This window comes from Poecilia reticulata, chromosome 10, assembly GCF_904066995.2.
Source record: "Poecilia reticulata chromosome 10, P_reticulata-male-v2, whole genome shotgun sequence".
Taxonomy (NCBI): Eukaryota; Metazoa; Chordata; class Actinopteri; order Cyprinodontiformes; family Poeciliidae; genus Poecilia; species Poecilia reticulata.
In genome coordinates, this window is record NC_088839.1 from 8,993,648 (window position 1) to 9,021,628 (window position 27,981).

The 27,981-nt window shown below is 41.2% G+C and overlaps 1 protein-coding gene across 3 annotated transcripts in view; it reads right to left on the reverse strand.

The window, feature by feature from the left end:
* The window catches only part of tenm1 (teneurin transmembrane protein 1), a 300,581-nt gene that overhangs the window by 97,447 nt on the left and 175,153 nt on the right, over window positions 1-27,981 (reverse strand). For all 3 annotated transcript variants that reach the window (XM_081611713.1, XM_081611715.1, XM_081611714.1), the window contains 9 exons: window positions 25,486-25,680; window positions 21,846-22,046; window positions 18,718-18,903; window positions 18,557-18,586; window positions 16,433-16,579; window positions 12,261-12,486; window positions 9,499-9,618; window positions 9,152-9,413; window positions 4,687-4,972 (listed from right to left, as the gene is read on the reverse strand). In XM_081611713.1, coding sequence (XP_081467839.1) covers window positions 4,687-4,972; window positions 9,152-9,413; window positions 9,499-9,618; window positions 12,261-12,486; window positions 16,433-16,579; window positions 18,557-18,586; window positions 18,718-18,903; window positions 21,846-22,046; window positions 25,486-25,680 — 1,653 coding nt within the window. The remainder of the gene's footprint in view (window positions 1-4,686; window positions 4,973-9,151; window positions 9,414-9,498; window positions 9,619-12,260; window positions 12,487-16,432; window positions 16,580-18,556; window positions 18,587-18,717; window positions 18,904-21,845; window positions 22,047-25,485; window positions 25,681-27,981) is intronic.

The following is a 27,981-nucleotide window of genomic DNA, read 5'->3' on the forward strand; positions in this document are numbered from 1 at the left end:
CGGTGTACGTGTGTTTTTGTCTACGTCTGTGTCGCTGCTGCCGACAAAAGTGCGGGGAAGTAGGAGCGCAGGATGCTGAAGACGCAGCGAAGAACAACAGAGGGCAGGGGGGGAAATCGCAACGCAAGATCAGAGAGACGGGAGGAAACAACAAAAGAGGGAAGAGAGAGAGAGTTCAGGATGGGATGGGAAAAGGAGGCAACACTTTGAAGGAAGAGGAGGACAAAGGGTCTAAAGAGAGGAGGTTAAAGTGGTTTAGCAAAGCAGAATGAGTAAAAATAACTAAATAAATAAACCGAGGTGAAAGATCAGGCAGAAGGTGAAGCAGATGAAATGCTGCCCAAACAGATAAGGGGGAAGATGGGTTGAATCAGGAGGGAGAGGAGGCCCTGAGATGGAACAGATACGATCTCTATAGAGAGACCCTACACTCGACTGGACAAAGCCTCTGCTAAGTCTGATGTCAATGCTTAGGTAAAATGCTAGCTTGCAGCTGCGGCGCTGCAATCTCCACAGACAGACAGCGGATGCATTACCTCTCGATTTGCGTGCAAACGTCAACTATTTGGGGCAAATAAACAGCGATTTTATGTGGCAGACAAGTACAAAGTATTACTTAATTGTAAAGTGTTAGGAAAATTCATTTGAACGGCTCTAAGCAGCGAACAGTCAAGTCTCAAGTTAGTGAGGACTAAGCTTATGATGCTCTCTCTGCTCACACCTCAACAGCTATTGTTATCTTTATTTAAATACAATTGATTAAATTAAATTAGTTAAATATAATAGATAAATAAATGGCTGTATATTCTTTATATTTGATGGTGCAGAAGAAGATACTTGTTTCTGCCAAAGCAACTCAAGTCTATTTTTCTTTAATTGTGCTTTTAAATTAGAAACAGGCATAAATATAATTAATGCATACAACACTTGGTAGTAAAAAAAATATATTTCTTTTTCAATTTCCATGTGTTTGACATAATTGGAAAGCTCAGAAACTACACTTTTCACAATATGTGAATAACTCAAAATGCACCAAGTAGAATTGTTCATGACAATATGCGAGTTATGAGTCTAATATTTTCATTTCAGGTTGTATATATTAAGATCTGTTATTGTGGCCTAATTCAAGTTAGGTGGTCTGTGAGTGTTTGTTAAATGGGGTCCGTTTGAGAAACACTGGTGTAGAACAATCGATATATTGATGGTTGAAGTGGAAGCTAACATGTGAAAAGGTTAAAGTTTATGAGTCACTTCCCGTTTTGGAATTTTGCCAGAGCTGAAGAGACCACCACACAGCATATGTGAAGAGGTATAAATAGTGAGAGGTTCTCTGTGTTAGCTAGAAGTCTGATGCCTTAAGGATTGCACCTCATTGATCAAGTAAATCCTTGAAACAAACATGTGTGAGTATGCCTCTGATTCTGCCTTGGATGTTTCCTTAATAGTAATTTTCCAAACAGAGTAAAAAAATATATTTTTTTAGCTACATCTGATAACATGCTTTGCAAAGGACACAGAAAAAGGACAGAGGCAGCGGTTGCTATCGCTAAAAAAACTCTCCGTTCTCATATTTATGCTCGGCGTATGCACCAATAGAAATGGGCTTCAAAATGATTCCAAACTAGCATCCTTCTGCCACTGCAGATCATATCTCAACAGCCAGTCACTCCGCAAAATAAATTTAAGCCTTCCCCTATCTTTCCATTTCTCTTCCAGAGCACAATGCTGGCTCTGATGAAGGGTGCTGGGTGCAGCGGTGCAGAGTCTAAACTTATTTTTCCCCCTCTTTGCACAGCTCAATATACTTTAAGAATTACACTCGATGCTTCTGAAATCACTAATAAAGGAACCGAACCAAACGCTGTAATCATTGTGTTGTTGTCATGCGACACTAAGTTCTCCATTTGTTAGCAGAAGACTGTCCGCACGCGACTGGTTGATTACTTCCTGAATGGTCAATCACTTACACAGTAATGTCCAATCAAGCTTACATGCAAACCACGGCGCTCAAATAAATAATTTTAAAAAAAGGCCAATGCAACCCTAATGATTAGCGAGGGTGAAGAGAATACGAAAAATCCTTGCGCTGATCACATTAGTGAATTGTAACAAATTTGCACATAAAACAAGAAGAATGGCCTCCAAATAAATAATCCCCAAGCGATTCAGGGGAGTTTTTTTCCCCCACGTATAGCAGGAAGGGAGGAGTGTGTCCTGTTGGAACTACATCTCGGTGCACAAGAGCCATTTGGAATTTGTCAAGTGACAAAAGAGGATGAAATTATAGCAGTAAGAGGGGGGAAAAAAGGTATCTGTAAAGGTCGTAAATAAAAGAGAACTATCCGGTTTTCATCTTCTGTCTGTCGCTAGGCTACCATAAGCTGTTTTTATTCATGTGCCCCTTCCCATGCATGCAAAAACCGCACTGATGATTGAATCAAACATGAGGAAAACACGTAAATATGATCTGCGCTCATATCAGCAGAGAGCATCTAATAAGTTTAGAATTCTCTCAGAAACAGAAATTCACAATTGAGATCTTATATGTTGTTGATGTCAGGCAGAAGCTTATGTCTTGTTTTTATTTATGCTTTCTTGTGAAAATCAACTCTACACCTTTTTCTGCTCTGGGGTTTTTATAGAAACATTTGCAGTAAAAAAATAAAATATAAAAAGAGCATGTGCCTTTGACCAAACTGTCAAAATTTACATTTCTTTTAGTTCCTGCAAAGCTCTATTTTTGGAGATACAGGGTTTCTCTCTGACAGCAGCGATATGTAAAAAAAAAAAAAAAATCTCTCAAACGGTGAACTCTGGAGATGTTTTGTTTTCCCTCACTTATGATTTTCCTCATTGATAAGATAAATATGACTCAATTTTATTGCTCTGAGTTTAAATTTGGACACGTATGAGAGCAGCAACATTGATCAGACATATAATCATGGTCAGCATTTGGGTCATTAATGCACACGGGGACGAAACGTTGGTCCGTTCCATCAGATAAGCTTCTGTAGCTCAGTTGGCAGACAGAGTTAGCACTAGTTCTGACAGAATGGTGTCAGAATACACAGACCATTACCGGGTTTTTTGGCTTAAGGGGCTACAGACTTGCAAACCTGAGTAGGATTCCACAATGGTCCCAGTCCTTCATCGAAAGCAACACCAGTGGACATATGGAAGAAGGAGCAATGGAAAATGGCAGCCTAGCCCAATCAATCACTCAACTTCATTTTGGGCCATATCAAAAATCTGAATGTTCTTAAAGGGCCGTTTGTGGCAGAATGTGTTGATAAAACCCCCTGATCTGCTAAAATAGCTGTTTGTTTCAGCTTTCAGTAAGCATCTCTTAAAATTAAATAACATTGAGCATCTTTTCACACTGATCAGTCTCTCTAGAATTCAATTGTTTTTGTGCTTTTATTTGCATAAGTATGATGTTAAATGAAAACTTAATAACTGCTGTATCAACCATGCTTGACATCAAGTAAAGATGAGGCAGCAGTGACCTAAACTCAAAGTCTTTGACCAATTTTGAAAAAAAATTTGCAGTAAAATCATAAGAAATGTAGGAATCTGTTGATTTTGCATGAATTTTCCAGATTTATGAGAAACGTTGATGCAATTTGGAGTCTAGAGGGCCACATAAAAAGCTACAGCGGACCAAATTTGGACCCCAGGCCTCGAGTTGGACACATGTGATGGATATGCAAGCAACAGTGTGGCAGGTCTGGGGCGTGCGTCCTCTAGGGGGCGCCAGAGTTCTTCAGAGGGGGATGCAACAGGAGGGGAAAAAAAATAAACCAGAAAAAGCAACTGTGGACATTTGACCACTTTCACCAAGCCTATGTCAGAGACAAATGGATAGATTTTCAGTACGTAAAGCTGTGGTGAGCAAAGATAGGTTGACAGCTGATGCACTGAAGTCTTCCCCAAGTATTGGTCTCATGCCCTGTCCAAATATTTACATCTCATGGCGGATTGCGCACACCACCTTTTCCTCAAACTGGACGATTTGGAAGGTGCTCTTGCAGAGCAGGTTCACCTGTACCAACATTAATAAGATCCTTCTACAGCTCACCAATGTACGAGTCAAGTTAAAAAAGCCACACCACTTGCTCAGCTCAGGCACTTATTGCAAAGGAGACAAAGTCTGGGGCAAGCAAAATTTTAAAAAAAAGAAAAAAAAGGAAGAAGCATGACTATAATTATTTAAAGCTTGGATTTTCATGGGCTGGATCTGAAGATGCTCCACCACCACTGCGTTGCCTTACAAGCCCCGGGAGGTTTTTGATAAAAGGCTGAATGAACTGCGGTCACAGCAGAAAGGAGTTCATAAATTTAGCACTGCAAGTAAGAAGGCAACTGAAGCTTTATATCATGAGCCGCTATGCATAGCTAAAGCAGGTAATGGAACATCAAGTACAGCAACAGCAAAAAGTTGACAGAAAGTCTACAGATATAGCAGTTTGCACACTTTCCAAGAACCAGACATTCTCTTTATATTGCTAATATTAATATTCTTTGAGCGGCTGCTTGCTTTATTTCAACGATGAAAGGAGAAATGAGTAGGTGGAAGACTTGCAAAGCAAACTGAAAAGCTCTACAGGGCCCATATGTTTTTTTTTTAATTTTATTATTGTGTTTCCTCACATAAAGAGGCATCACTTCATTCCATATTCCACCTACCAGTTGCGTGAGTGAGCCCCCAGACCTCCTGGCCGTAGACGTCGGTCTTGTTCCAGACCAGCTTGTGAACCAGACCGGGCCCCGCGGGGTACCACCGCTGATACAGCCGTCCTTGGATGGACGCGCGGACGTGCACCTTGGACAGACCGCCCAAAGGCGAGACGGGAGAGGACGGGGACGGCGGGGTGAGGAGGATGCGCAGCAGCGAGGAGTAGCCGGCGGCGCGGGTGCTCAGGTAGCTGAGCTTCAGAAAGGCCCCTGGGACAGAGACCTCCTCCTGAACCGCCTGGGGAGAGAACAGGACGGACGGCGGACGGAGTGAGAAATACAGCAGGGAAGAGAGAGAGGTGTTTCATCAAAACTTTGTCATTTGGAAAATGAGCTGGTGAAAGAACAGCTATTGGTGAGTTAAGGGAAGGGAAGGAAAGCTGCAGGACAGAATGTACAGGAAGAACTCAAAGTTTTTATGATAGTGCTTTTTCTATTTAAGTACTAGACAGAAAGATGCCTCAAAGTCATTCTGGTTAATATTAGTTTATCTTGCAGAAGATTTATTAGTGTTTGAATTAAAGACCTAAGATTCATGCTGTTTTTGTTTGTTCACACCATTCTCAGCGAGTTCATCTCCCGTTTAGGTCATGGGTGGAACATGCTGGAACACGGCCTGCTTTTCTCCAGGCCTTTCCTGCTTCCTGTCTCTTTTGTGCGGAGGTTTTGTTCATTGACGGAATAAAATGTTCTCTCGTTTGTCTCTTTCTACAAATCCCATCCAATTCTTCAAAGTCTGCCAGAAGAAATCACAGACAGAGTGTTGATGAAATTAAATCTGACATTTTCAAGTAAAAAAAAAAAAAAAATCATGTTCTTGCTGGAAAAAAATGAAGGATTCGAGATCAATCTTTTTCAAATCAAAGTACGCCTCTCCTCTCTTGCTGGACTTCCTTTAGAAATGTGAGCAAAACTTCATTGGTATTCCGCTGATGTTGGAAAAAAATAAAATGTTGCAATTATGGTTTTTGGAATACAAAGAAAACACAATTCAAATCACTAATGAATAAGTTTGCTCATGTGATAGGAAGTAGCTGGAGGATAACTTGTCATCTTCTTCTTCGTGGCTTGTGCCAGTGGCAACATCCTGTTGTTGACCAAAAAAACACCTCATCCTAGCGCTAAAACTGTTTAATCGACAAGTTTGTTTTTTTTCTCGAAATTGCTGTATTTCCATTTAGCAAATTTATTTTCAAAATGTCAAAATTATGCAATGATGCGGTTGATGGAAACGCAGCTAGTGTCATACAAAGTGGTGGCGGTCTCATGCTTTCGTTTCAAGTGGAACTAGTGAGTAAATAGTAAGGGTGGAGGTCTACCTCCAATGCAAAAGAGAATATCGAGAACCAAAAGTGATTTTTTTTTTTTAAATACAGCAGTAGAATGCAAAATCTTTAATTAAAATAAAACTTTATCATGAGTGAAATGTTTATAGTGCCATTTTATTATTTCTTCAACTATGTCTTTGCTGTAGCTCACAATTAAAGTAATTAAAGTTGGTTGATTGGTTAACCTGCGCAGAAACTCAATCAAAAACCAATCAATCATCTATTGCATGGCGGTGTTAGCCACGCCCACTGCCTTTGACGGGCAAGGATGAAAATAAATAAATCATATATTCATTTATTTCAATTATCACATGCATGTTTACTCCATAAATTCCAGATAAAACTGTATATAGATATTTAGTAACTCATATTGAATTGTAGCATTTTTGGTCGAAGAGCATATATGGCTAAGTTTGTTCAGTTTATTTATTGTATTCATGTTAAACAATAAATAGAAGGTCAACAGCCTGACCTTTACATCTGCCTTCCAGACACCTAATTTGCCTTTGTGGTTGGGAAGTGTATGGAGGAAGCGTGTATTTGCATTATGCTCATTTCTTCTTTGCATGATGTAAATAGGAAATGAGCTAAATTTGCAAAATCCTTTGGGACTCGGCTTGTTTGTTGCTGAGCTGTAGCAAATTGCATCTAGGAGTTATTGTTCCTGATCTACATATATTGTCACATTGTGCGCAGGTTTCACAAGGATGTTTGATTGTCTTATTTCTTCCCATCACGAGGGATGACATTTTTTGGGGGGAGTTTTTTCTTCTTTTTTTTTTAAGCCTCTCAGGAAAATGTTAAATGAAGCACAGTGAAGTGCAAATTAATGCTCACTCAGAAGATGAATCCAATTGACTTTAGAGAATATTTTTCATCAAGCAAGTGACGCAAGTGATTGAAATTCTTAAGAGCAATGTTTGAAAATTGTTTATCCAAATGAGAGTGAGAGAGAGTACAAAGTCAGATTGTGAATCTTTTCCAAGTCTGACAAAGGAGGAAGATTTTCAGGGCGGACTGATAATGGAGCACACAGCTTTAATTGTCTGAAAACAGAACGGATTGCGTGCTCAGGTTTACATGTATTCACATTTTAGCTCGCCAATACTGATTCAGAATAATACATCTATTGTCCTCAGTAACCTTGGATGTTTCAGAAATGCCACAACAAGGTCCTAGAGTAATTCAGAGTATTTTACTAATTATCAAAGTCAGTACAGATCATTAAGCATATTCCAATAATTGTCTTTGGGTCAGAGGCTAAAGAGCTGTGGTGTTGTTCTTCTTTATTTACTTCAAAATCAGTTTTCAGCCTCTTTTTGATTCATGAGGTGAAGTTTGAAAGCCACGTTTCGAGTCATCCAGGCATAATTTTTTTCCCCAAACGTTCCCAAAAGATTAATTATTGTCTCTTTAGATACTTATAAGCTTGAGCTTGAATGTTCTGGAGCATTAACTCAATTTTTGGTCAGAGTTTGCCTCGCTGTGAAAAGTGACACCTTCCAGTTTATTATAAGGTTGAAAGATGGAGGTTCCCAGGTTGTTCTTGAATGTCATAATATGTTTCCTTTAACTTCTGGGTGACGGTTTTGGTAAAACCTTTACCAAACCTTCACATAATTCGAAATGCACATCAGAACTGGTTTTGGAATGGTAAAAAGGTAAATATTGAGTTTCCAGCAGTGCCTGAATCTCAGTCCTATTGAGTTTGTGCCAGAAAATCAAGCTATAGAAAGGAATTAACTCAAATTTCAGGACGCACATCTAGTCTGAATGATGATGATTACAAAACAACTGAGGTGACAGTTCAACTTCTAGAGATATCTATATATGACCTAAATATCAAATAAACGTTTGAGTCTATATGTATAATTTTGACCTTGTGAGGACAAGAGCAAATAACACGTTTTGAAAATGACTAGCTGTTTTATATCAGTAGCTATAAGCTACACATTCAGTTCTGTTTTTAAAAATGTCTCCCTCTTTGACACAAAGTCTCACTTAATACTCCCAGTAGTTGGGATGAAGAATTTTCAAACATTATTTCAAAGAGTTTCAATCACTTGCATCACTTGCTTGGTGATAATATTCAAATAAATCATTTAAAAGCTCCAATCCGATACTAAGATTTGCAAGATGAGGATTTTGGCTGACTTCCATTATGGACACGTCCTCTCAGCCGCTGCATCAGACAGTGGAGGCTCTGAGCTGCTTTTTCAGCTGCAGATTGATGCCGTCTCAGAACAGAAAATAACCTTATACCACCGATCGTTTATTTCCACCACTGAGAGATTCTGCACTTTGCCAGTTTAGTTGTACTCTGTTTTTTTTTCCCGTAAGAAGGAACTCGCATGTATCACTATCGTTCCAGCTTTTTAAAGGTCTAATGTGAATAGTCTTTATTTTTGCGCCAGCATTCCTATTTTCATTTCGATTTCTAGAGACTATTACAATTTCTACTTTTTCTAGTTTGTGTGGTCTGCTTATCATTGGATCTGTAAAGTTGATCTTTTATGGTGTATAATCTCTGTGCTGTGCTTCCTTTACAAATGTCCTCAAAACTTTTTCGATGTTCTGCTAATGTAGATAAAACACAATTTTGCAGTAGCGATGTTTCCGTTAAATTAAAAATGCAATTAAAATTGCACGCAATAAGTCTTTAAAAATCACGACAGTGTTCATATTTCAGCCACGGCACAGCGTTCATCATCAGCCGTCAGAGAAGACGTCGGCTTCTTATAATTCTGAGTGCGGCTACTTGTATGTGCGGATTTTTGGGGAAATGGTTGTTGGCGATTTTTTGCTGTGAGTTCAACACTTCAGAATGACAAACTAAACTTTTGATGGACTGGGTGATGCTGTGTGACCTCTAGAGGAGCCAGACGCTCCTCCTACGTAGTGGCTCCTATTTGTAGCCACTACATGTTTATTTGTAGTGCCTACAAATAAACATGTTTTCATTGCAGTTTTGCAAAATACACCAACTTCCGAAACTGCCGTGTTTCCATTAAGCAAATGTATTTTCGCAATTCCAATTTGCACAACTTTATGTTCGATGGAAATGCAGCCACTGTGCCAACATGTCGTACCTGTAGCTCAGGCACGGCAGGGCCCTTCTCTGTGCATGCTCCTGTGTATCTGGGGAGCGGGTAAGGCAGGACCAGTGGATAGGGACTCAGAACGCTCCTGATGTCACATTTCGGCGTCTCAGCCTCCTCCCTGGCCATGGTCACGTGATCTAAAACCAGGAAGTTGTTGTTCGGCGTCCATATGGTGCGTGTCTGTGGCAGGAAGGGCGGGCGCTGGAACATGAGGGTCACAGACATGGCGCCGAAAGTCACCAAGTCGAAACTGGAGTCAAAGCAGAGCGAGACGTGGTCAGGCTAACGGTAAGGGCGGCGCGATCCGTTCGAATGTGCGCTCCTGCGCTCTCTACCTGCCGTCCTTCCTGCTGACGGTGTAGCCGTACTCGGGATGCTGTGGGAAGGTGATGTTGACTCCGACTAGAGGCGAGCTGTCCTGCAGCACAACGTTCCCTCGAATCACAGACACACGGCTGTCAAAACAAAGGTGGCGAGATAAAAGAGAGAGGGGGGAGAAAAAATATAGATAAACAGGGAGACATGACAGGTTCACAATGACGGAGAGCATAATCATTGTTTGGAGAAAGCAGCACATTGTCATGCACTAGTCAAATGACCTTGTGTTGGAAGAATAAGCAGCCGCCTTTATTCTGCTCAGTGCTTTTCTCTTGTATCGCTCGGAGAAGTCTGCCAGAGATTGCCAGGATACAGGCCATAAATATAGCTTCATCCACGACGACGCCTCAACATCTTGTCATTTAAAAAGCAAACTTTAATCTCTCGTTGAAGGAGGACTGTGTCATATAGGAGAAGAAGCTTTTTTTTTTTGCTAAGCAGTTTTTCAGCTGTTGTACATAAATTTGCGGTGTCTTCAGCAGCATGTGCAATGGTCAAACGAAGACAATCGAGGCTTGACAGAAGCACTAATTACTGTGGACATGCGGGTCGGTTTATGAAGTGGCAGGTCAATTTCATCCACACAGCAGTTCCTGAGTTAAGTGACTGTCATGCCGGCCGATGGCAAAGGTTGAAAGAGCAAATGGAACCTGAAATCTGAGACCTCAGGATCCAGAACGTTTCATACGTCTATGTTTTGTTGTTGCCAATGAAGGAAGCAACATGTTTATATCTCATTAGACGTAGTAGGCAACCGAAAGGAAGACACTGCTGTTATTACCAGCATGATATTAAATGTTAGGATTTCATTCAACTGTTGTAAGCACAGGGTTGTAAGTTTTTAACACATTTTTTCTAGAACTTACCTAGCAGTAAACCTAAACTGAGAAACTTTGTATACCTATTTGTGTTGCTAAAACACAACTGCAAGTTTATCTAGCTAGCTTGTCTTGTTTTCAGAGTTCTCCACATCTCTTAGTCTTTGATTCCCATCATTTACAATAGAACAAACGTAACTGTCCCTTAAAGGAATCGCCTTGGTGGCGTCCCTGTAGCTATTGTGGATGTCCTCCAATGTGCCAGACAGGACATTAGCAGACCTTTCTAATAAAACCACACATCAGTACTGTGGTATTTCTGAAGGAGAGCTGGTTTTCAGAAACCACCAAACTTACTCAAGAGAACCCAGGGGATTAACCTAAAGCTATACGGCTCTGTTTGAAACGAGGAGTGGAAAAACGCAATAGAAAATGTGTCAAGGGAAGTCAAAGTTATTTTTGCTTGAAAGCAGCCAATCATGGCAGTGCCTCCATGATGATTAAGTTAGGGATATTCTCTCTTTAGGTAGTGCTGAGATGGTATTCACTGTGAATAATAATGCATATTAAGGTACATTTGGTGGTTAAATGATTAAACTAGGCATTTAGAAGTCTTTAGTTTAGAGTATGTGTAGATTTTTGAGGCGACTGTGGACCAATACCCGTTAATAGCAAAGGTTCACTGCATGAAAGATTCTTGAAATAGGAACTTGCTTAGAAAGTTTAAAGTGACAGGTGCAAATTTTAATTCCTACTCTTGAATTGGATTTATGTGATTCAAATGTTTACTGGTCATTTTGTTCCTGTTGAGTTCACAGTGATGTCTGTTCAAAGTAACTCCCAATAATCCAACCATAATCTCCCAAATGATAGATGATTACATATTACATGTGTTAATACACATAAAAATAGGTCAATAAAAGGTCTGTTCATAGGGGTGAACTCATTCGCACTCAGTTAAAAAAAAGGTGCAACACAAATTTGTTGGATGACAAAGTAAAATTGAATTGATCAACATATAAGCCTTTTCCTGACTGTTAGGAAATCAAACATCATGATTTAAGTTAATGGATAAGAGCCAGAAGGTGGAAGGGATTGAATAGCTGCAGATAGATATGATCAGGGCCGGAGCTGGAAAGAGTCTCTCCACATTCACACCCACACACAGCCCTTTAATGAAGGAATATCTATTACACCAGAAACAGAGGCTAGATGAAGAATGGTGAGGTTTCTGCGGGTGACTGCATCGGTCCGTTTGTTACTCTCATCCTGAAAGCTGCCATTGATTTCTCCACTAAAAAAAAAAAAAACACACTAGAAAAACTGCCACATAATTAATTTATTTGCTTATTCCACAGGATAAAACTGAGATGGGGAAGCGATGCGCGTTTGCCCATTTTTCAGGAAACCATCACTGCTTGTTTTTCATCCGAAACTTCGCCGGCCATCATAATGCAAAGGATAGGCGCATTTTTCACCGAAAAATTCATGGTGACACCTCGGTGACTGGCGTAACCGAGTGACAGATGAAGCATTAATACGTAACAAACACAAACTCTGTAGTTGTAGTCTGACACTGACACCGGCGGACGGAGCGTTGCTCTGGCGAGCGACACCTAGTCTCCCCGGTCACACACAGCATCACTAAGATGTATGCGAAGGCGTGCCAACACATGAAAGGCCTCATTCACATGCAAACACACACACACGTTCATTAAACAAACAACAGCGAAGTGGACGTCGTAATTTATTAACACAAATGCTCCATAAGCTGCAATTCACTCCTTTCGGCTTAATGCCCGCCGAGACAATTCAAGGACAGAGACGTAAAAGCAAACCCCGTGGAAGAATGCGCCAGCACGCACAAAGCCGCGCATGCAACGAGTAAACAAGTTGCATACCTGGTATCAAAGGGCACGTCTCCCGGGAGAGTGTGTGTGGCCGCCTTGCCGAGGAGGAAGCGTATGCGGCGGTAGAAGCTGTGTGTGTGCGTGCTGGCGGGGGCGCTGGCGGGCAGCGGGCTCTGCTGCAGCAGGGCGAGCGGGTCGGCCGAGCCGTGGCACAGCGGGTCGGAGCCGCAGCTCAGCTGCTCGCAGCAGTCCGGATCCACGCAGTCGATCAGTCCGTCTGGAGAGCAGAGGATGTTAGAGACGTTACATGTTTCACTTTGATGGAGGCGAGATGGGAGCATCTTTGTCATGCACAGATAATTGTTGATTTAAGTGACTGGCTTCATGGTAATTAAATACAGCGCCCTCTGTAATTATTGGCACCCTGCTAACGAAGTGCAAAAACAACACTAATATATTGAATGATTCTATTTTTATTAACTTTGTTTTTCACAGTTACAATATTTTGTTGCTTTTCTTTATATCAACACATACCTGAGTTATTTGAATAACAATAACATTGCTTTTCTGATTCTATTCGTCAGAGTTTTAAAGGGAGCAGCATTATATGTTTCCCAGACACTTTTCAAAAAATCTATAAAAATCTCATATATATCAAACATGACTTAAAATAAGTTTGACTTCATAATTTGAAATGGGGCCTCTGTCTCTTTAAGAAGCTCCTGCTCTTTCCAACACTCTGCTTTCAGCACCTCATCACAACAACATTTCTCCATTAAGCCTTTAACAACGGTTTTACCAGCATTGCACTGAGAAGTAGCTTGTATAATGAGCTCAGCAGATGTGCCGTTCCAACAGGTGTTTGCTAATTGCTGCTGGCTAGTCTGAAGGAGCTGAGTAGGAGACTCACGGGGGACGAGTGGTCTGTGAGGCAGAAGCTACGAGGAAGAGCTTCCTCCTCGAAGGCGACGCTCGGTTACAATACTCATTTTGCTCAACTAAATGGTCGCCAAGAGCGATAAAAGGATTTCTCGAACGTTTTTGATAAGGGAAAAACATTATAACAATGTTGCTTTTACATAATGCCGCCAATAATTATCCTCCGAGTTATCGTCTTGCTTTGCAATTCAGAAAAATGGCCGAAAGAAATGTGAACGCCTTTCATATTTTTGGATTACTGAATGTTCCTCAACACACTGATCAACTTAAAAAGAAAAGTAGACAAAAAAAATTACAGCTAAACTTAAATACTGAACTCAAAGAGACTGGAACGTTATTTATATTTTTATAGAGATTAAGCTTTTTCACTCATCAAAATGGCTCTCCAGTTTTCATTCCTGGATATTGTGCATGGGGATGTTCAAAAACTAAGAGCGGACAAATTGCTCTGGCTCGATTCACATTTGGCTTAATTCAGTGTTTTGGTCTGGGGACCGTTCTGGTGACTCTTGAGCTCATCGACCAAAGAACGACGCTTTGAATGAGGAGCATCACAGACAACCCTGGGAATCCTCTTCAAACACAGAAACTCAACAGTGTTTTCAGTGAAACGCCTTTTCAGATCGGCTGCAGCACAGACCGCCATAAGAGATCCTTATACAGTCCACAGCAATAACCTTCAAATTTAGAGAGACGCAGCTTCTACCATGTCCAGTTTTCCTTTGCGAGAACATCAAGTGTGTTTTTTTTAGCTGAATTGAAAGTGAGGACTCTGACGAGAACAGTGTCTGGAAGCACGTCTGAAAGGAAACAAGTGGAAATACTTGACACGGGGCCAAAGAGATCAATTTAAATGTCTTCTTGTTTTGCAAAGTTTTTGGAGACTGGAAGTCTTTTCCCGCTTGAATGACTCACAGGTCGGAGTTAAGTAGCATGACAAACAAAATGAACCTTCTACTGAAAACGAGAAGACGGAAAGATAAACGTGGAAAAAGTGTCCCAAAAATAATAATAAAAAGATTTGTGAAAGCTTTTCAACAAGTGCAAACAATACAAGGTTTTTTTTTTTTTCCATTTTTTAAGGATCAACATGAAACTACACAGTCCGAGTCGAGATTTTACAACATTACCTACATGACAAACACTCAAGTGTTCCTACTGGAGCTCATGAAATCTACGATAATGAACTACCTGTGCATCTTCATCACTACAATAAAATTCATTATCGGTCATCAGCTGGCAATTACGCCATATAACCCTATAAATATGCTCAGAATCCCCCCTCACCCTCCAGCGTCGCTTGAGTGTGATCCATAAAAGTCGAGTGTAAACAATGGGGGCCACAAACACAAACCGAGGCGACAGGTAATGGGAGCCGGTCCGGCATTCGTGTTTCCCTATTTTGAACGCAGCTCTAAAAAGGCAGGAAACAGCGCTGACATTTAAATGCATCTGACCGCGGAGCGGGGAGCTAAAGGGCAACAATATTCTATTATAACCTCGTCCTACAAAAGGTAGCGCGCCACAATGGGTAATTTCCATAAGAGATGCTGTTTGAACTTGAAAGCAGACTATTAATTGAATTTGAAATATCATTGTCATTAAAAGCAATATGAGAGATCGCAGCTTTGAGAGGCAGATGTGGTTTTCTTGCGCAACTCGAGTGAAATGTGCAGAAGAAGCTATTCTTATTTTAGTATTATTATCAAAAATAATAAATTTCTTCGTCTATTGCTGCCGTTCAGGTAACATAAATCAGACTCTCTCCTCAAACTTTCTCTTCGTCTGATTGCCAAAGATAGCATCTTTCCATCTCTGTCTGTCTTGAGAGAAAAAAAAAAGAAGAAGAAAGGAAAAAGAAGACAGCTGTGAGAGGGAGGCCTATGAGAGCCAACAGTGTATCTGCCAATTAAGGGAGAGGACTGAATTGAGTGGTAGGAAATATAGTGTTTGAAAGGCTGCACACAGAGTCAGAGGCAGAGAAAGAGTTGTCTGAGTAATTCTTTTAAGGTTTTGTCAGGTAGTCATTCTTTTAGCATAATCAGTACTAAACTGAAGAGCTCTACGCGGCCAACGCGACGATTGGAAGTAGTCCGCTAAGGCTCACGCAGCAATTTTATGCTATTTGATAATCAGGGCGATAGTGGCTCATCTGAAATATTTCCCAATAAAGCATTTACGGCTTTATTGGCTATAATAATAAAAACGAAATCCGAGATAATGCCACGAATCGTTTCCTCCCGTCGCCGGCCTCCCGGTTTACAGTCTGGGTCTCCACGGTTGTAATCCGGAATAAGAAGCCGTGACTCACGTTTCGAGCAGCCATCAACGCTGACACTTTGAAGCGTTGGCTGAGTCAGTCGTGCAGCTTTGGTAAACAATGTGCAAGAAGAAAAAAAAGCGGTTACTTTGTAGCTATCAGAAGCCCTGCGCCAACAGAAAAGTGTGTTTGAAGCTTCCTGCTGCTGCGGATTCAAACACCTCTCTCTGCACAAATCTGGAACAAAACAGGAGAAAAAACAAAACAAAACGAAAAAAAAAAGAAAAAAAAACACAGCTTTCCATCCAAAACAAAGGCAACCCTACCTTGTTTGCAGTGATGGATTATAGCAGCACCTTAACAACCGTGTGTGTGTAATGGATATTTGATGGAGTTTCAAAGCGAACGGGGCAAAGTTGAAAGCGGTGTGATATTGCGCTGCACGGGAACCCGGGTGTGTGTTGGAGACGAGCTGCCGATGGGACCAAAATGGCGAGGAAGTAACTGTAATGAGCACATCTGTGTCTGAAATGTTATTTTCATGCTTTTCTTTCTTCCTTTCTTTTGGAGGAGTGAATAAACAGCTACAGTACATGACTGAGTCGACTCTCACCTTTTTTTTCCCTTTTTTTTTAGTTCGGAGGTTTCTTTAAATCAATAAAAAAAAATGCAAATCTTCTGCGTGGGTTTCTGCATTTAGTCTTGAAAAAGTGTCTTTTTATCCTGGCAGGTGGCGCGCACACCAAGGTATTTAGCTGTGATTTGAGCGCGCGAGCACAAATACATATTCAATGCGCTGTAATAACGGGCAGCAGGACTCACAGCGGGACCGGGATAACACAGAGAGACGGAGGGGAAGGAACGACGAGGAGGACCTTTTTTAGTGGAGAAGAATGGCGATGAAGATGATTGGAACGGAACGGACAATCTGCCGATGAGACGGGGATGGAAGAGGTAATAGTAGTGGGAAGGAAAAAAAAAAGAAGAGGAGAGATATAATATGATAGATGATGTAAAATGTCACCTCCGTCATTGTCAGTTCCATCACTGCAGTCAGTTTCCATGACAACGCTGCATCCTGGCCCACTCCATCCAGCCTGGCAGATGCAGCGCCAGCCACTCTGCTCCAGGGTACAGCGTCCGTGACCACTGCATAACCCTGGGCAGCCGTCTAAAAAGACAGGTCCCACACACACGCACACACACACACACAGACATTGTGTTTTTTTGCATTTGTAGGTGAACATGTTTCTAAGTCAATTATAATATGTTTCTGAAGGTAATCTATTTTAGTAATTCAATTCAATAAGTTACATAAAGACTTGTAAGTAAGAAGTGTTTCTTAGCTGAACAGTTTTCAGAAGATGATTTAATTTCTTAAGGGAAAAAAAAAAACCTATCCAGACCAACCTGATCCTGGTGGAGCACTAATTGTCTTACTTGTTTAGTCATGAATTCACAGTGATTAGATGCATTTTTGTTCAGTTTCGCTCGTCACACTCTCAGACCTGATTACTGCCCAACACTACTGAGACACTACTGCAACAGAATCTTCCTAAGAACATTTCGTGGGCTAAATGGCCTCGGAAAGCAGAACATCGTGTAAGATGGCGAGAAACAAACTCACTGACGTTTATCAGTTATCAGTCTTTGGGACCAACGAGCCACCAATGGGGAAAACACTGAACAGTGATGAACTTTTCTATCAAAATGACCAAAGCCACACCTTGGTTATGTAGCAGAGCAACAATCCGACACACACAAATCCACCTCTGAAAGTTTCTTCAAGTGGCCTAGTCAAAGTACAGAACTAAATCCAACTACGATGATGTGGAAGGACAGTAAGCAGGTTGCTCATATTTGAAAACCCTTCTGTTTGACCAACTTAATACAGTTTAGCAAAGACGAGTGGACCATAATGTCTCCATGGTGATGTAAAATACAACACCAGCTATTAAAAATGCAACTCGTTACAGCCGTTGCCCCCGAGGGAGGATATAGGGGACATTTTTAGATAGTGTCATGTTGGTTTGGAAAGCGTTTATTATGAAAGTTCTTACTTAAAAAATGCTTTATGTCTCTTTGTCTAATTATAAAATAGTTAAAGTTTGACAAAGAAAGCAAAAAATCTTTTAGGAGATTTTTTGCTCCTAAAAGCAAACATTTTTTCACATGACTCCCCCCGCCACCAAATGATTCACAATCCTAGAAAGCATCAGCTATCTCCGTTGCTTGCACCGTTTTCTATCACACTTTTTTCCTTCCACTCAACTTTCCATTGATATGCTTGCAGTAAACAGCCAGCTTCATTAGAAATGACCTTGTGGAGCATGGTCATTTCTTCACGGCACGGCACAGTTCTGACTGTACTGTGCCGTACAGTCAGAAGTAATCTAGTTCACTTTACAGGCCGTAACATGGCCCTGACACGACACTCCTGTATTAAGAATCCCTTTTAATGTTGGTGTTATGTAACACTTTAATTACCTGTAAGCAAATATATCACTATGTTTGTCCTGAATCTAATAAATATTGTATTTGCAGTTTGTGAATTGATATACAGGAAATAAGATATATTTTTAAAGATATCCAAAGCTATTTAGATGCACTTTTATGTTATAAACCAGGAGTATCAAACTCCATTTTGGGCCATATCAAAAATTTGAATCTTCTTAAAGGGCCGGTTTGATAAAACCCACTTAAATGTTAAAATATTAATAAGTAGCTGTCCCACCAGGATTTTGTGGTTGTTTTTATGGTTTTTTGTAATCAAAATCACATATTTTGTGATGCTAAGTTAGAGATATTTGTAAGGAAATTTTATGATTTTTGTGCTAATGTATGATATTAAATAATGACTTTTTATCACTTGCCGTATCGATCATGGACTATAACTTAATTAGAATATTTTTGACCAATTTTGAGAAAAAATTTGCAGTAAAATCAAAAAACAAATGTGGGGATCTGTTGATTTTGTGTGAATTTGGAGGATCTGTGAAAAACTGGAGGGACTTAATGATGTTCTTTGGAGTCTAAAGGACCACATAAAAAGCTACGGCAGGACAGATTTGGCCCCCGGGTCTCGAGTTAGACACACTTGTTCTAAAGCAAACAAACAAAATTAAAGCCTTCAATAAAGCGAAATTACCTTTCACAACGACATCCAGATCATGAGTAACTGTGGAGGGAAACATGGGAGATTATGTAAATAAATAAACAATCAGCTTCCAAGTTGTCTGACACCTTGCCGTGTTAAACGCCACCAACTGAAACGTCGAGACGACAACCCAAGCGACAAGCGGCGCTCACCGATGTTACAGTGCTCCCCCTCCCAGCCCGGCTGGCAGATGCAGGTCCCGTCGTGGCACTGGCCGTGCTCCTCGCAGCGCGGGTGGCACGCTCTCTGGTCGCACGCAGCGCCGATCCAGCCCTCCTCGCACTGGCACTGGCCCTCGGAGCAAACGCCGTGGCTGCCACATGGCACCGGGCACAGCTCTGGAGAACAGGTGGGCGGAGATGTGTGTGGAGGGAGTGGAGGAGGGGGGATAAAAAAAACAAGAAAAAGAAAGAAAGGAAAAAGCGTGTTAGTGTGAGAGGACGAGAAGATCGAGGAGGGAGAGGAACAGATGGAGGAAACGAGCACTGTAAAGAAAAACAAAGCAGTTAAAACAGACACAAGGGACACGGAGAAGTTTACTAATTTAGAGCTGAAGGTGGGTTTTCGGATGTAGGTGAGAGAAAGACGGGGCGGTGAGTGCGGGGGGGGGGAAGGGAGGCAAAACCTCAGAGTTTTAAAATTTCTCACAACACATAATCTTCTCACCTCTAATAGTTCAGCCGCCTTAAGGAGGAGAGGAGTGAATAGACTCATAATAAAAGCCAAATGATTCGTATTTGCGCTGCGATATTTAAGCCACCGAGACTCCGGTTCAGCTCCATCATTCCTTTCTGACATTTCGATCAGATTTAGTGAGGGTGCGATAATACCCCTTCTTTCGCCACGTTTCTCCATTCTCTCTCTCCCTCCGTCGGCTCGCTCTGTTCAGGCTTCCTTCTCTTTTTGCAACATCCCTTAAAATCCCCCCCTCACCACCACCTTTCTCCCTCTCTGCAACTTTCACTCTCTCTGCAGAGGAAAAGCCTCATCCATCAGTAAAGAGAGCAAAGTGCTGGAGGCACACAAAACCTACTTCTCCAGCTGCAGTAAAAAGAAAAAAAAAGTTATTTCAATTTAAATATACATAGCATGGAGAGGGAGCTAAAAGTGGATTCAAGATTTTTTTTCAGGCTCTCTATTAGAATTAGATTAGCTTAGCCACGCCTCAACAAGACCAGAACATGGAATCGCCAGAGCCTTTTGATTAAAAGGCCAGCAGGTAGAGGCAGAGGAGGCTCATCTCTCCAATATTCAGCCATGTTCCATCATTATCATGAGCTATATCGCCGTAATACGGGCCTGAGAGCAGCCGCTGCCACGGGTCGCCTGCAGAGCTTCTGTAAAGGAGCCGCTCCTCCCCCCAAGCTGAATGTTGTAAGTGTGGTGGAAAGAGAGAAAAGCCTGGCTTACAATGGTTTTTTCTCCTCTCTTTTCGCCAACGCCGCAAGGACAAGGACACTTTGCACAGTGCGTTTTCCACCACGCTCGACGCTTTAAAACACGGTGACGAGTGGACTTGAGTAGCTTTGGCACAATGGCTTCCCTCGCTGCCTGTTTTCCGTATCATCGCCGTGTGATTACTGCGCATGTAACCGAACAGGGATTGGTGAGAGCAGAGAAAAGTAGCGATACTGGGAAGAGACACAAACGAGGATGTATTTTATTGTTTACTTTGTTTTGTTTTACATGGCGGGGCCCTTTTAAGGTGTGGCAAATTAGTTCAAGAGTAACTGTGAACATGGATTCTTAAGTCTTGCTACAGATTTTCAATTTGATTTAAGTCTGGTCTTTGACAGGGCGATTCTAAAATATGGATGTGCTTTGATCGAAGCCGTTCTGTTTTAGTTATGACCCTATGTTTGTGGTTATTTTCCTGCTGGAAAGTAGTGTTCCAAGTTTTTTCAATCCCTAACAGATTTTTTTCTACGACTGTTGTGTATCTAGCTCCATCTTCACATCAACTCTCACCAGCCTTCATGTTCCCTCTCTAGAAACATAACCCAACAACTCAACATTGGCTTGCAGCAGAATGTTTTACTGTCTCTTTTGTCTATTACAATCTCTTTAACACTTTTACATAAAGGCTAGATTTTTAGAGTGAATCGCTGTAAGTTGTTCTGTCAAAGTATTTTCTCACATGAGCTGTGTGTCTGTTGGTCCTACAATGAACCTCTTCATGGTCTCAAGAAACAATTATTTTAGTAATCGATTATTCTGACGATTAACTGACTAATCACAGTTTTAAAAAATGGTTGACTTAAAGAGTTTTTTATTTAAGCACATATACCCTTTTATAAAATATCAAAAAGATGCAGATAAACAAGCAAATGAATACAATTTTTAAATAATAAAATAAGTAAATCTGAACCCGAGTAAAGCTAAAATCATGCCACATGAGGAGTTTCGGCTAAAACCTATTTACAGACAAAGATGTTTTTATCTTAAATCCAACACTGGATCTATGTTTTTGTACAGTTCTGTCTTAATTATTGCTCTGAATACGTTTGTTTTTTTTTCAGCAATGTGCCTTTTTCTAAGTATGTACACTCCAATTAACAATTAATCAATTACAAAAACCAATTGACAATTATTTAAATTATTCACGATTAGTAATTGTGAACATTGATTCTTAAGTCTTGCCACAGATTTTCAATTTGATTCAAGTCTGGTCTTTGACTGGGCGATTCTAAAATATGGAATCGCAGATTAATCGTTCAGCTCTACGGTGTAGATACATAAACAGTAATGGCATAAAGAGCATCAGGCCTTTAAATACCAGCCCAACTGTTCCTCTGAGTATCTGACAGAGTTTGCAGCAGTGAGCTCTACGTTTTTCCTCTAATTCAGCTGAAGGGGAATGAATGCGTGTCCAAGTAGTTGGTGTGTACACGCTGTAAGTACGTGGGCGTGAGCGTACGGAGGTGTATGACTGTCAATGCAAAGCGAAATGAGTCCTGGTGCATAAGTGTGCTTTGGAACGTTGCAGGCAGAGTCATGTGGGGAAATCTCATTTATAAATGGCAACACACATACACGCACGCACGCGCGCGCACACGCACACGCACACACACACACACGTTTTACAAAGTAGCAGCAGTACCTCAATTCCACTAATGTCTCTCACATCCAAAAGGAATATTATCTACAAAAACTCATCCTTTAAAAGAAAACAAGCAAACTTGTCAAGTATGATTTTTAAATTATACTTTTTTTTGTAACTTATACATATGCAGACTAATTCCGCCCTTTTCTCCCCTCCCGCCCTGCGCCGCCACCTTACCGGTGTAGCAGTCCGGTCCCGTCCAGTTGGGCTGGCAGGCGCAGGTGTCGGACTCCGGCAGATAGGTGCCGTGCCCCGAACACTGTTCCTGACAAGCCGGCAAGGGGTCATCGCAGCTCACTCCGGCCCAACCCACCGAGCACACGCACTCGCCGCGCACGCACACGCCGTGCCCGCTGCACTGGGGGTCCGCACAGTCCACTGCAGACAGAAGGGAGAGGAGGAACAAATAAATAAATAAATAAATAAATAAAAGCAAGAGTGAGTCAGAGGTGAAGAGGGGGAGTGACAGGGTGGGTGGGTGCGTGGGTGGTGGCGGTGGTGCGGGAGGGTCTGTCTCATTATAATCATCAGTTCACAGAGTATGAAAGCAGTGTTCTTTGCATCCCATCCAGGAGTTAACCACCCTCGCTACAATCCCTGTATCTGTTCCACAACATTACACTTCATAGGACACTTAGAGCTGAGGCTATGATAAGGGCTGAAATGGCTTGCCTGTGTGTGTGTGTGTGTGTGTGTGTGCGTGTGTGTGCGTGTGTGTGTGTGTGTGTGTGTGTGTGTGTCGCGGTGGTCTGTGCTACACTCTGTTAGTGTGTGTAATTACAGCCCTGAGCGCAGAGCCAAAGCTCAGCAGAGTTCGGCTTAACTCTACCCGGCTCGGTTGCTGAAGGTCACACACCTGAGTCGGTGTGTGCAAGGCACGGCTTTGAAGGCAGCAGCAAAAAAGAAAAAGAAAAAGAAAAAGAAAGAAAGAAAGAAAGAAAGAAAGAAAGAAAGAAAGAAAGAAAGAAAGAAAGAAAGAAAGAAAGAAAGAAAGAAAGAAAGAAAGAAAGAAAGAAAGAAAGAAAGAAAGAAAGAAAGAAAGAAAGAAAGAAAGTCGGGACAGCCGGCACGATGGATTCAATCCAAGGTCTCCGTTCTGTTTGTTTGTGGTAATTTACTGAGCTGCTTCATGAGAGATGGAGGCCGTCTGTAATCTCAGTGCCTTACAAACTGTTCATAGGCCTTCAGCGGTTCACATTTCGTCAAGTTGCAAACAGATTTTTATTTATTTTATGTTAAAGTAACAATAATTCCTGAGTGGAGAGAAGAATATATTTAAATATATAAAGTCGAACTAAAAAGCCAAGACTGTATTAGTTTAGCCTACTGGTATTGCAGAGTGTTGCACTGTTGTTACAGGTGCAAATCTTTTGTAGTATCTCTGTCAGCTTTGCACTTCTAAAAGCTGAATTCAGTGTTAAGATTTCATAGAGAACATCTCTATAAAATCGGTGGTTTTCATGTCTTAACTTCCAGGTTCTCAACTAGACTTCTTGGGTTTGGACTTTTACTGGGCACTTCATGCAAAATCTAAACCGTTCCATAGTGGCTCTAGCCGTGTGCTTAGGATCATTGTCCTGCTGGAAAACAAACCTCTGCTGCCTCAGTGTCAAGTTTTTTTCAGCCTAATCTTGCCATTGCAACTGTTCATTCAAATTCAAAAGTCATCATTTGCAAATATTTCACAGACTTGCAATGTTCAGTCATCGGACGTTTTCCGCAAATCTGACCAATCACATTAACGTTTTCTGTATTTCTTTCTTTTCTGACCAGTCACTGCAACTCGGCTTAATTTTGACCAATCCCCAATCCTTCTACTCCAACTTCCTGTTTCACTGCATTTCTTGAAAGCCCAACCTGCTGACTCTGAACTCTTTGCTTGTGGCAAACATTAAATGGAATTTCTTAAGGCTTTCTTTCAACAAATGGCTTTCTCCCTGCAGGTCTTCCATTAAGGACAAATTTGTGGAGTGCACAACTAATAGTTACCCTCATCCACAGAATCTCCCACCTGTGCTGTGGATCTCTACAGCTCCTTCAAAGTTAACTCGGACCAATAGGATGTTTTCTGATGATGGATTGAACTGAAGAACTTCGAGACGTTCGGAGTCAACCAGTGCTTCTGGAAGATTTAAAAGTCTTTTTTTTTTTTTTCCAACATGTCTATGGGTACACGGAATAAAATAACACATACTCTCAGCCTGGTATGAAATAAAAAACAACAAAAAACTAATTTCTCATAAGGGCTTTCAAAGATTTATAATTGATTTGCCGCTTCTAAAAACTGTTTCAACATGTTTCGCCCAGTTGGCAAAGTGGGCCCTTCCTTCACATCTCTCGGCTTCTGCGTTACATCAAGTTGTGACGCTGTCAAGGCAACAGTTTGTGAGTCATTTGCTGATAAATTATATAATGTAATAACTAATTCAAAGAGTTTGCCGGTTTTGATGTGGCGCAACAAGAAGTCCTGCTAGAAACAGACAGAGCCTGTGTTTGTAGTGAAACATTTGGGGCGTGCTCGGGATTCCACAGGCTTGCAGTTGAAAAGAAGCTGAATATGAATTATTTAATAAGCCACGTTTGATTGGCATTAAGAATACTTTGGCACAAAAAGATAAGTAATTGGAAGACGTTATGAAAGCTTTAAGTATAATGTCAGTCAGAGACGGTGTCATTGAGTTTAGTTACATTTCAACACTGTATTGCATTTGGTTGTATTAATGTAGGTCTATTTTTGCTTACAGTGTTAGTGAAGCAGATAATCTGGTTGACATTAAAATAATGCTTAGTTGAAATACAAATTGATGAAGTTTCACCTTCACTCAAGTAAATTCAGAAATAAGTTCAGTTGTTCCATATGAGTGCAGAAAAACGCCAAGCTGGGATATCGAACCCAGGACTTGGAAGGGATGGAGGAAGCTACGAAAAGTTTCAAAGACTAGTCAGTTTTGACCCCAAAACCTTAAGAAAGCTGAACACAGATCCAATTTTTCAGTGTCACAGTGAGTTCAGGCTTACATACAATTCAAAAGCCGAATGGCTTCACCAGAACCGAATTTAGTTTCAAAATAAATCTGATACAAAGTTCGTGAGGTGACCTGAAGATGGCCGTGGTTAAAAGATTTTCTCACAATCTGATGGATTTGGAAAACTTTTGCCGGAAAAATGGACAAATAACACTAAGACGAGACATGGGACGCTGATAGGATGCTACCAAAGAAGACTCGAATGCTAAAATATAAAGACATTTTTCCATTTATTTAATATTTTTTTCTGGCTATGCACATTTTTTTTTTTAAATCAGCTGTCATTCTAATCCTTAAAGAGATGAATTCAGCTTCTCTCAGTTGACATTTGGCCCCACTCAGAATAAGTGTGAAATTGACTCAACTTCTCCAAGTTTATTTATCCAAATTTTGTGTCAGAAAGGAGTTTAAAATTTTCTTCTGAGCGTCTGAAGGATTTCACACAAACCTTTTGACTCTGCTAAAGCATATTCACTCCAGTTGTGAAAGCTCTATTTAAATTTAAGTAGACCGACTCTGAAATGTTAAGTCGCCATATTTTAACACTGCGTGACAAGTACATTCAGCAAATTGGGAGGCAAATTTGGCCTGAATTAATTAAAACGCACAGTACAGTTGTTCAGAGTCGGCAGAACCAGCTGGTACCTGACAGTCACCGCGATGGATCAACGTGAAATTGCTCTCAGCCTCCTAAATCCTGGTAAACATTAAAAATAGCAGTGCCACTCCCTCAGGTGAATGCAAATTGGGTCGACTTAAACGTTTGCCTCATTAGCTTGAAAACGTCTTACCTTGTTCACAGTTGACGCCCTTGTAGGCTGGGCTGCATATGCAAATCCCCTGGATGCAGTTGCCGTGGTTGGAGCAGGTGGGGTCGATGCATTGACCTTCCTCCACGTTACACTCCGCCCCCTTCCACCCTGGCAGGCACACGCACCTTCCCTTCTCGTACATCCCGTTCCCGCTGCACAACACCGGGCACGAATCTGCAACAGAGCAAACCGGGGTTACCCGCAGGGGCTCCGTCGGGTATGCTATTGCTAACCCATGCGCGGTATATCAGCCGGGAGACCGCGTTGACCTAGCATGAGTGGGGCTACGCTCTCTATCTCAGATAGTGCAGGGATTCAGCAAATCCTTGAGCAGCCTGTCTTTCCCTCCTTCCACCTATACACACACACACACACACACACACACTCGAGCTTTATCCCTCACGCTGTTTCAATTTACTCAAGCGCCACCTGAGCCTGGCTACCACGGCAACGCAGGAATGGTGGAAAATCCTCCCCGACGTCCCCCGCGCTCGTTCTGAACAGGCCGTGAAAACAATCGTGAAAACGGAAGATTAGGGAGGAGAGCATTAGGCGTTTTATAGGACGGGGGTGGAAAAAGGAGAGCTTTCTCCATGCAAAGATGGAGTGGTGTGTGGCTAATGTAATGATGGCCAGCTGGAATAAAGTCCGCCGGCGCTGGAGGACTCTTACTACTCTTACTACTTTACAAAAATTGTGCAGTTCGTGAATTTTGCAGGACAGTGATTTTTTTGTGCGCGTCATCGGTGGTAAAATTTGATTTATACTTCATGGTATTTCGTTACCAGAACTCCCTCCCCCCCTCATTTCTTAACACCAAATTAATAATAATTTTGTTTATAAAATATAAGCTCTTTTGAAATGCTCCTTATCTTACGTTTTATAAACAATAATACTAGTTATTAATTTGGTGTTAAGAGATTAGCGTTTTTTTTCTGGTAGCGACTGTCACGAAATATAAATAAATTTTTTACTTTTATATTTACCACAAATGAAAAACAAAAACGTATTCACTTTTCTGCAAAATTCACTAACTGCACAATTTTTGTTAAATAGCAACAGTCACTGCTCAGGACTTCAGATGTAAAAAGAGGTGCATCCAAACAGTTTTTTTTCCCTCTTTCTTTTTCTGGGGATCATTGTAATTAATAGCGTGTGCATTCTTCCTCAGGAGCACGTTATATATGTTTGTTTGATCCTTTGGTAAATCTCAGCCTCCGCTGGATCATAAATCCAGGCCTTGCTTTTATATATATATATATATATATATATATATATATATATATATTTTTTTTTTTACAACCCCTGCTCAAAACCCGGTTTCTCGGCTTTCGAGCAGAGAACTGTACACTGTAGCACAAACAAATGAGCCAAGACGAGAGTCGGGGAATGAATAAATTATGAGCGTAAATAAATCATGGAAAGTGATAATCATATCACCTGTTTGTGCGCTGCGAGACAGACAACCAGGATAATTTAGCATGAGACAGAATGTCCCAGAGAGGGAAAAGTGGAAAGATAAAACAACAAAAAGCTGGGAAGACAGAGACAACAAGATAGAGAATAGAGGAAGGAGGTGTTAAGCGTATAGAGAAAATGACAAAAACCAAAAAAAAAAAAAACAACACCTCAGAAAACCACAGTGTAGCTCTGGCATGCGACTATCCCACATACAGTAAGCGTTCTATTAATAGCTGTCATTCAAATAGAGACCCAGGCTCAAATGACCGATAGTGGTATGTGTAGCGGGCAGAAACAAACCGAGGTTGGCCGGTGGTAAAGGCCAGATGATGAAATAATGATTACTGTGAGTGCAATGCATCTTGCAGATATTTCCCACCAAAGTTGGGGGAACCACAGGGTATTTAGAAGTCTTTTAAAGTTGAATCTCTCTGCTTGAGAAACAGCAGGGTCCAAGCAGAAAAGCAGATGGTAAATGAGGTACTAAAAGCAGATTCAAAAGTAGAAACCAGCGCCACTGCAGTACGCCCGTAACGGTTCGAGGGCGATTGGTTTACACCGAGCAGAACGAACTTCCCGGTTCTTTCTTTAATCCGAGTGCTGGGTTTTATGCCGACGGGAATGCTGTTGGGTAGCTTTTTAGAGGAGTTATGCAAACTGGTAGCATGAGGTGTTTTGGGTCATTACAATGCCGTGGAAGATCTTGTCAAAGGGAAATATATCTTACAAAGCTCTTAGCATGGGAATTAATGTTTAGAATAATGGCTCAAGCCCGACCCAAACCCAAGACAAAATTTAGACAGGGTCAAGCCAGAATTATTTTCAGGCTTCGAGTCTGAAAACCAAATGAGAATGCAGGATGTAAAGTTCTGTTAATCTACTGATTATAGCCTAAATAGAGGAGTAGATAGTTTAGCCTGTTGAGAAAATAAACAAAGCTAGTAGATTGTGGAAGTTCATTAGACCCTAACAAGCGCAGGGCACTCCATGCTGCGCTTCCATCAATCACACATC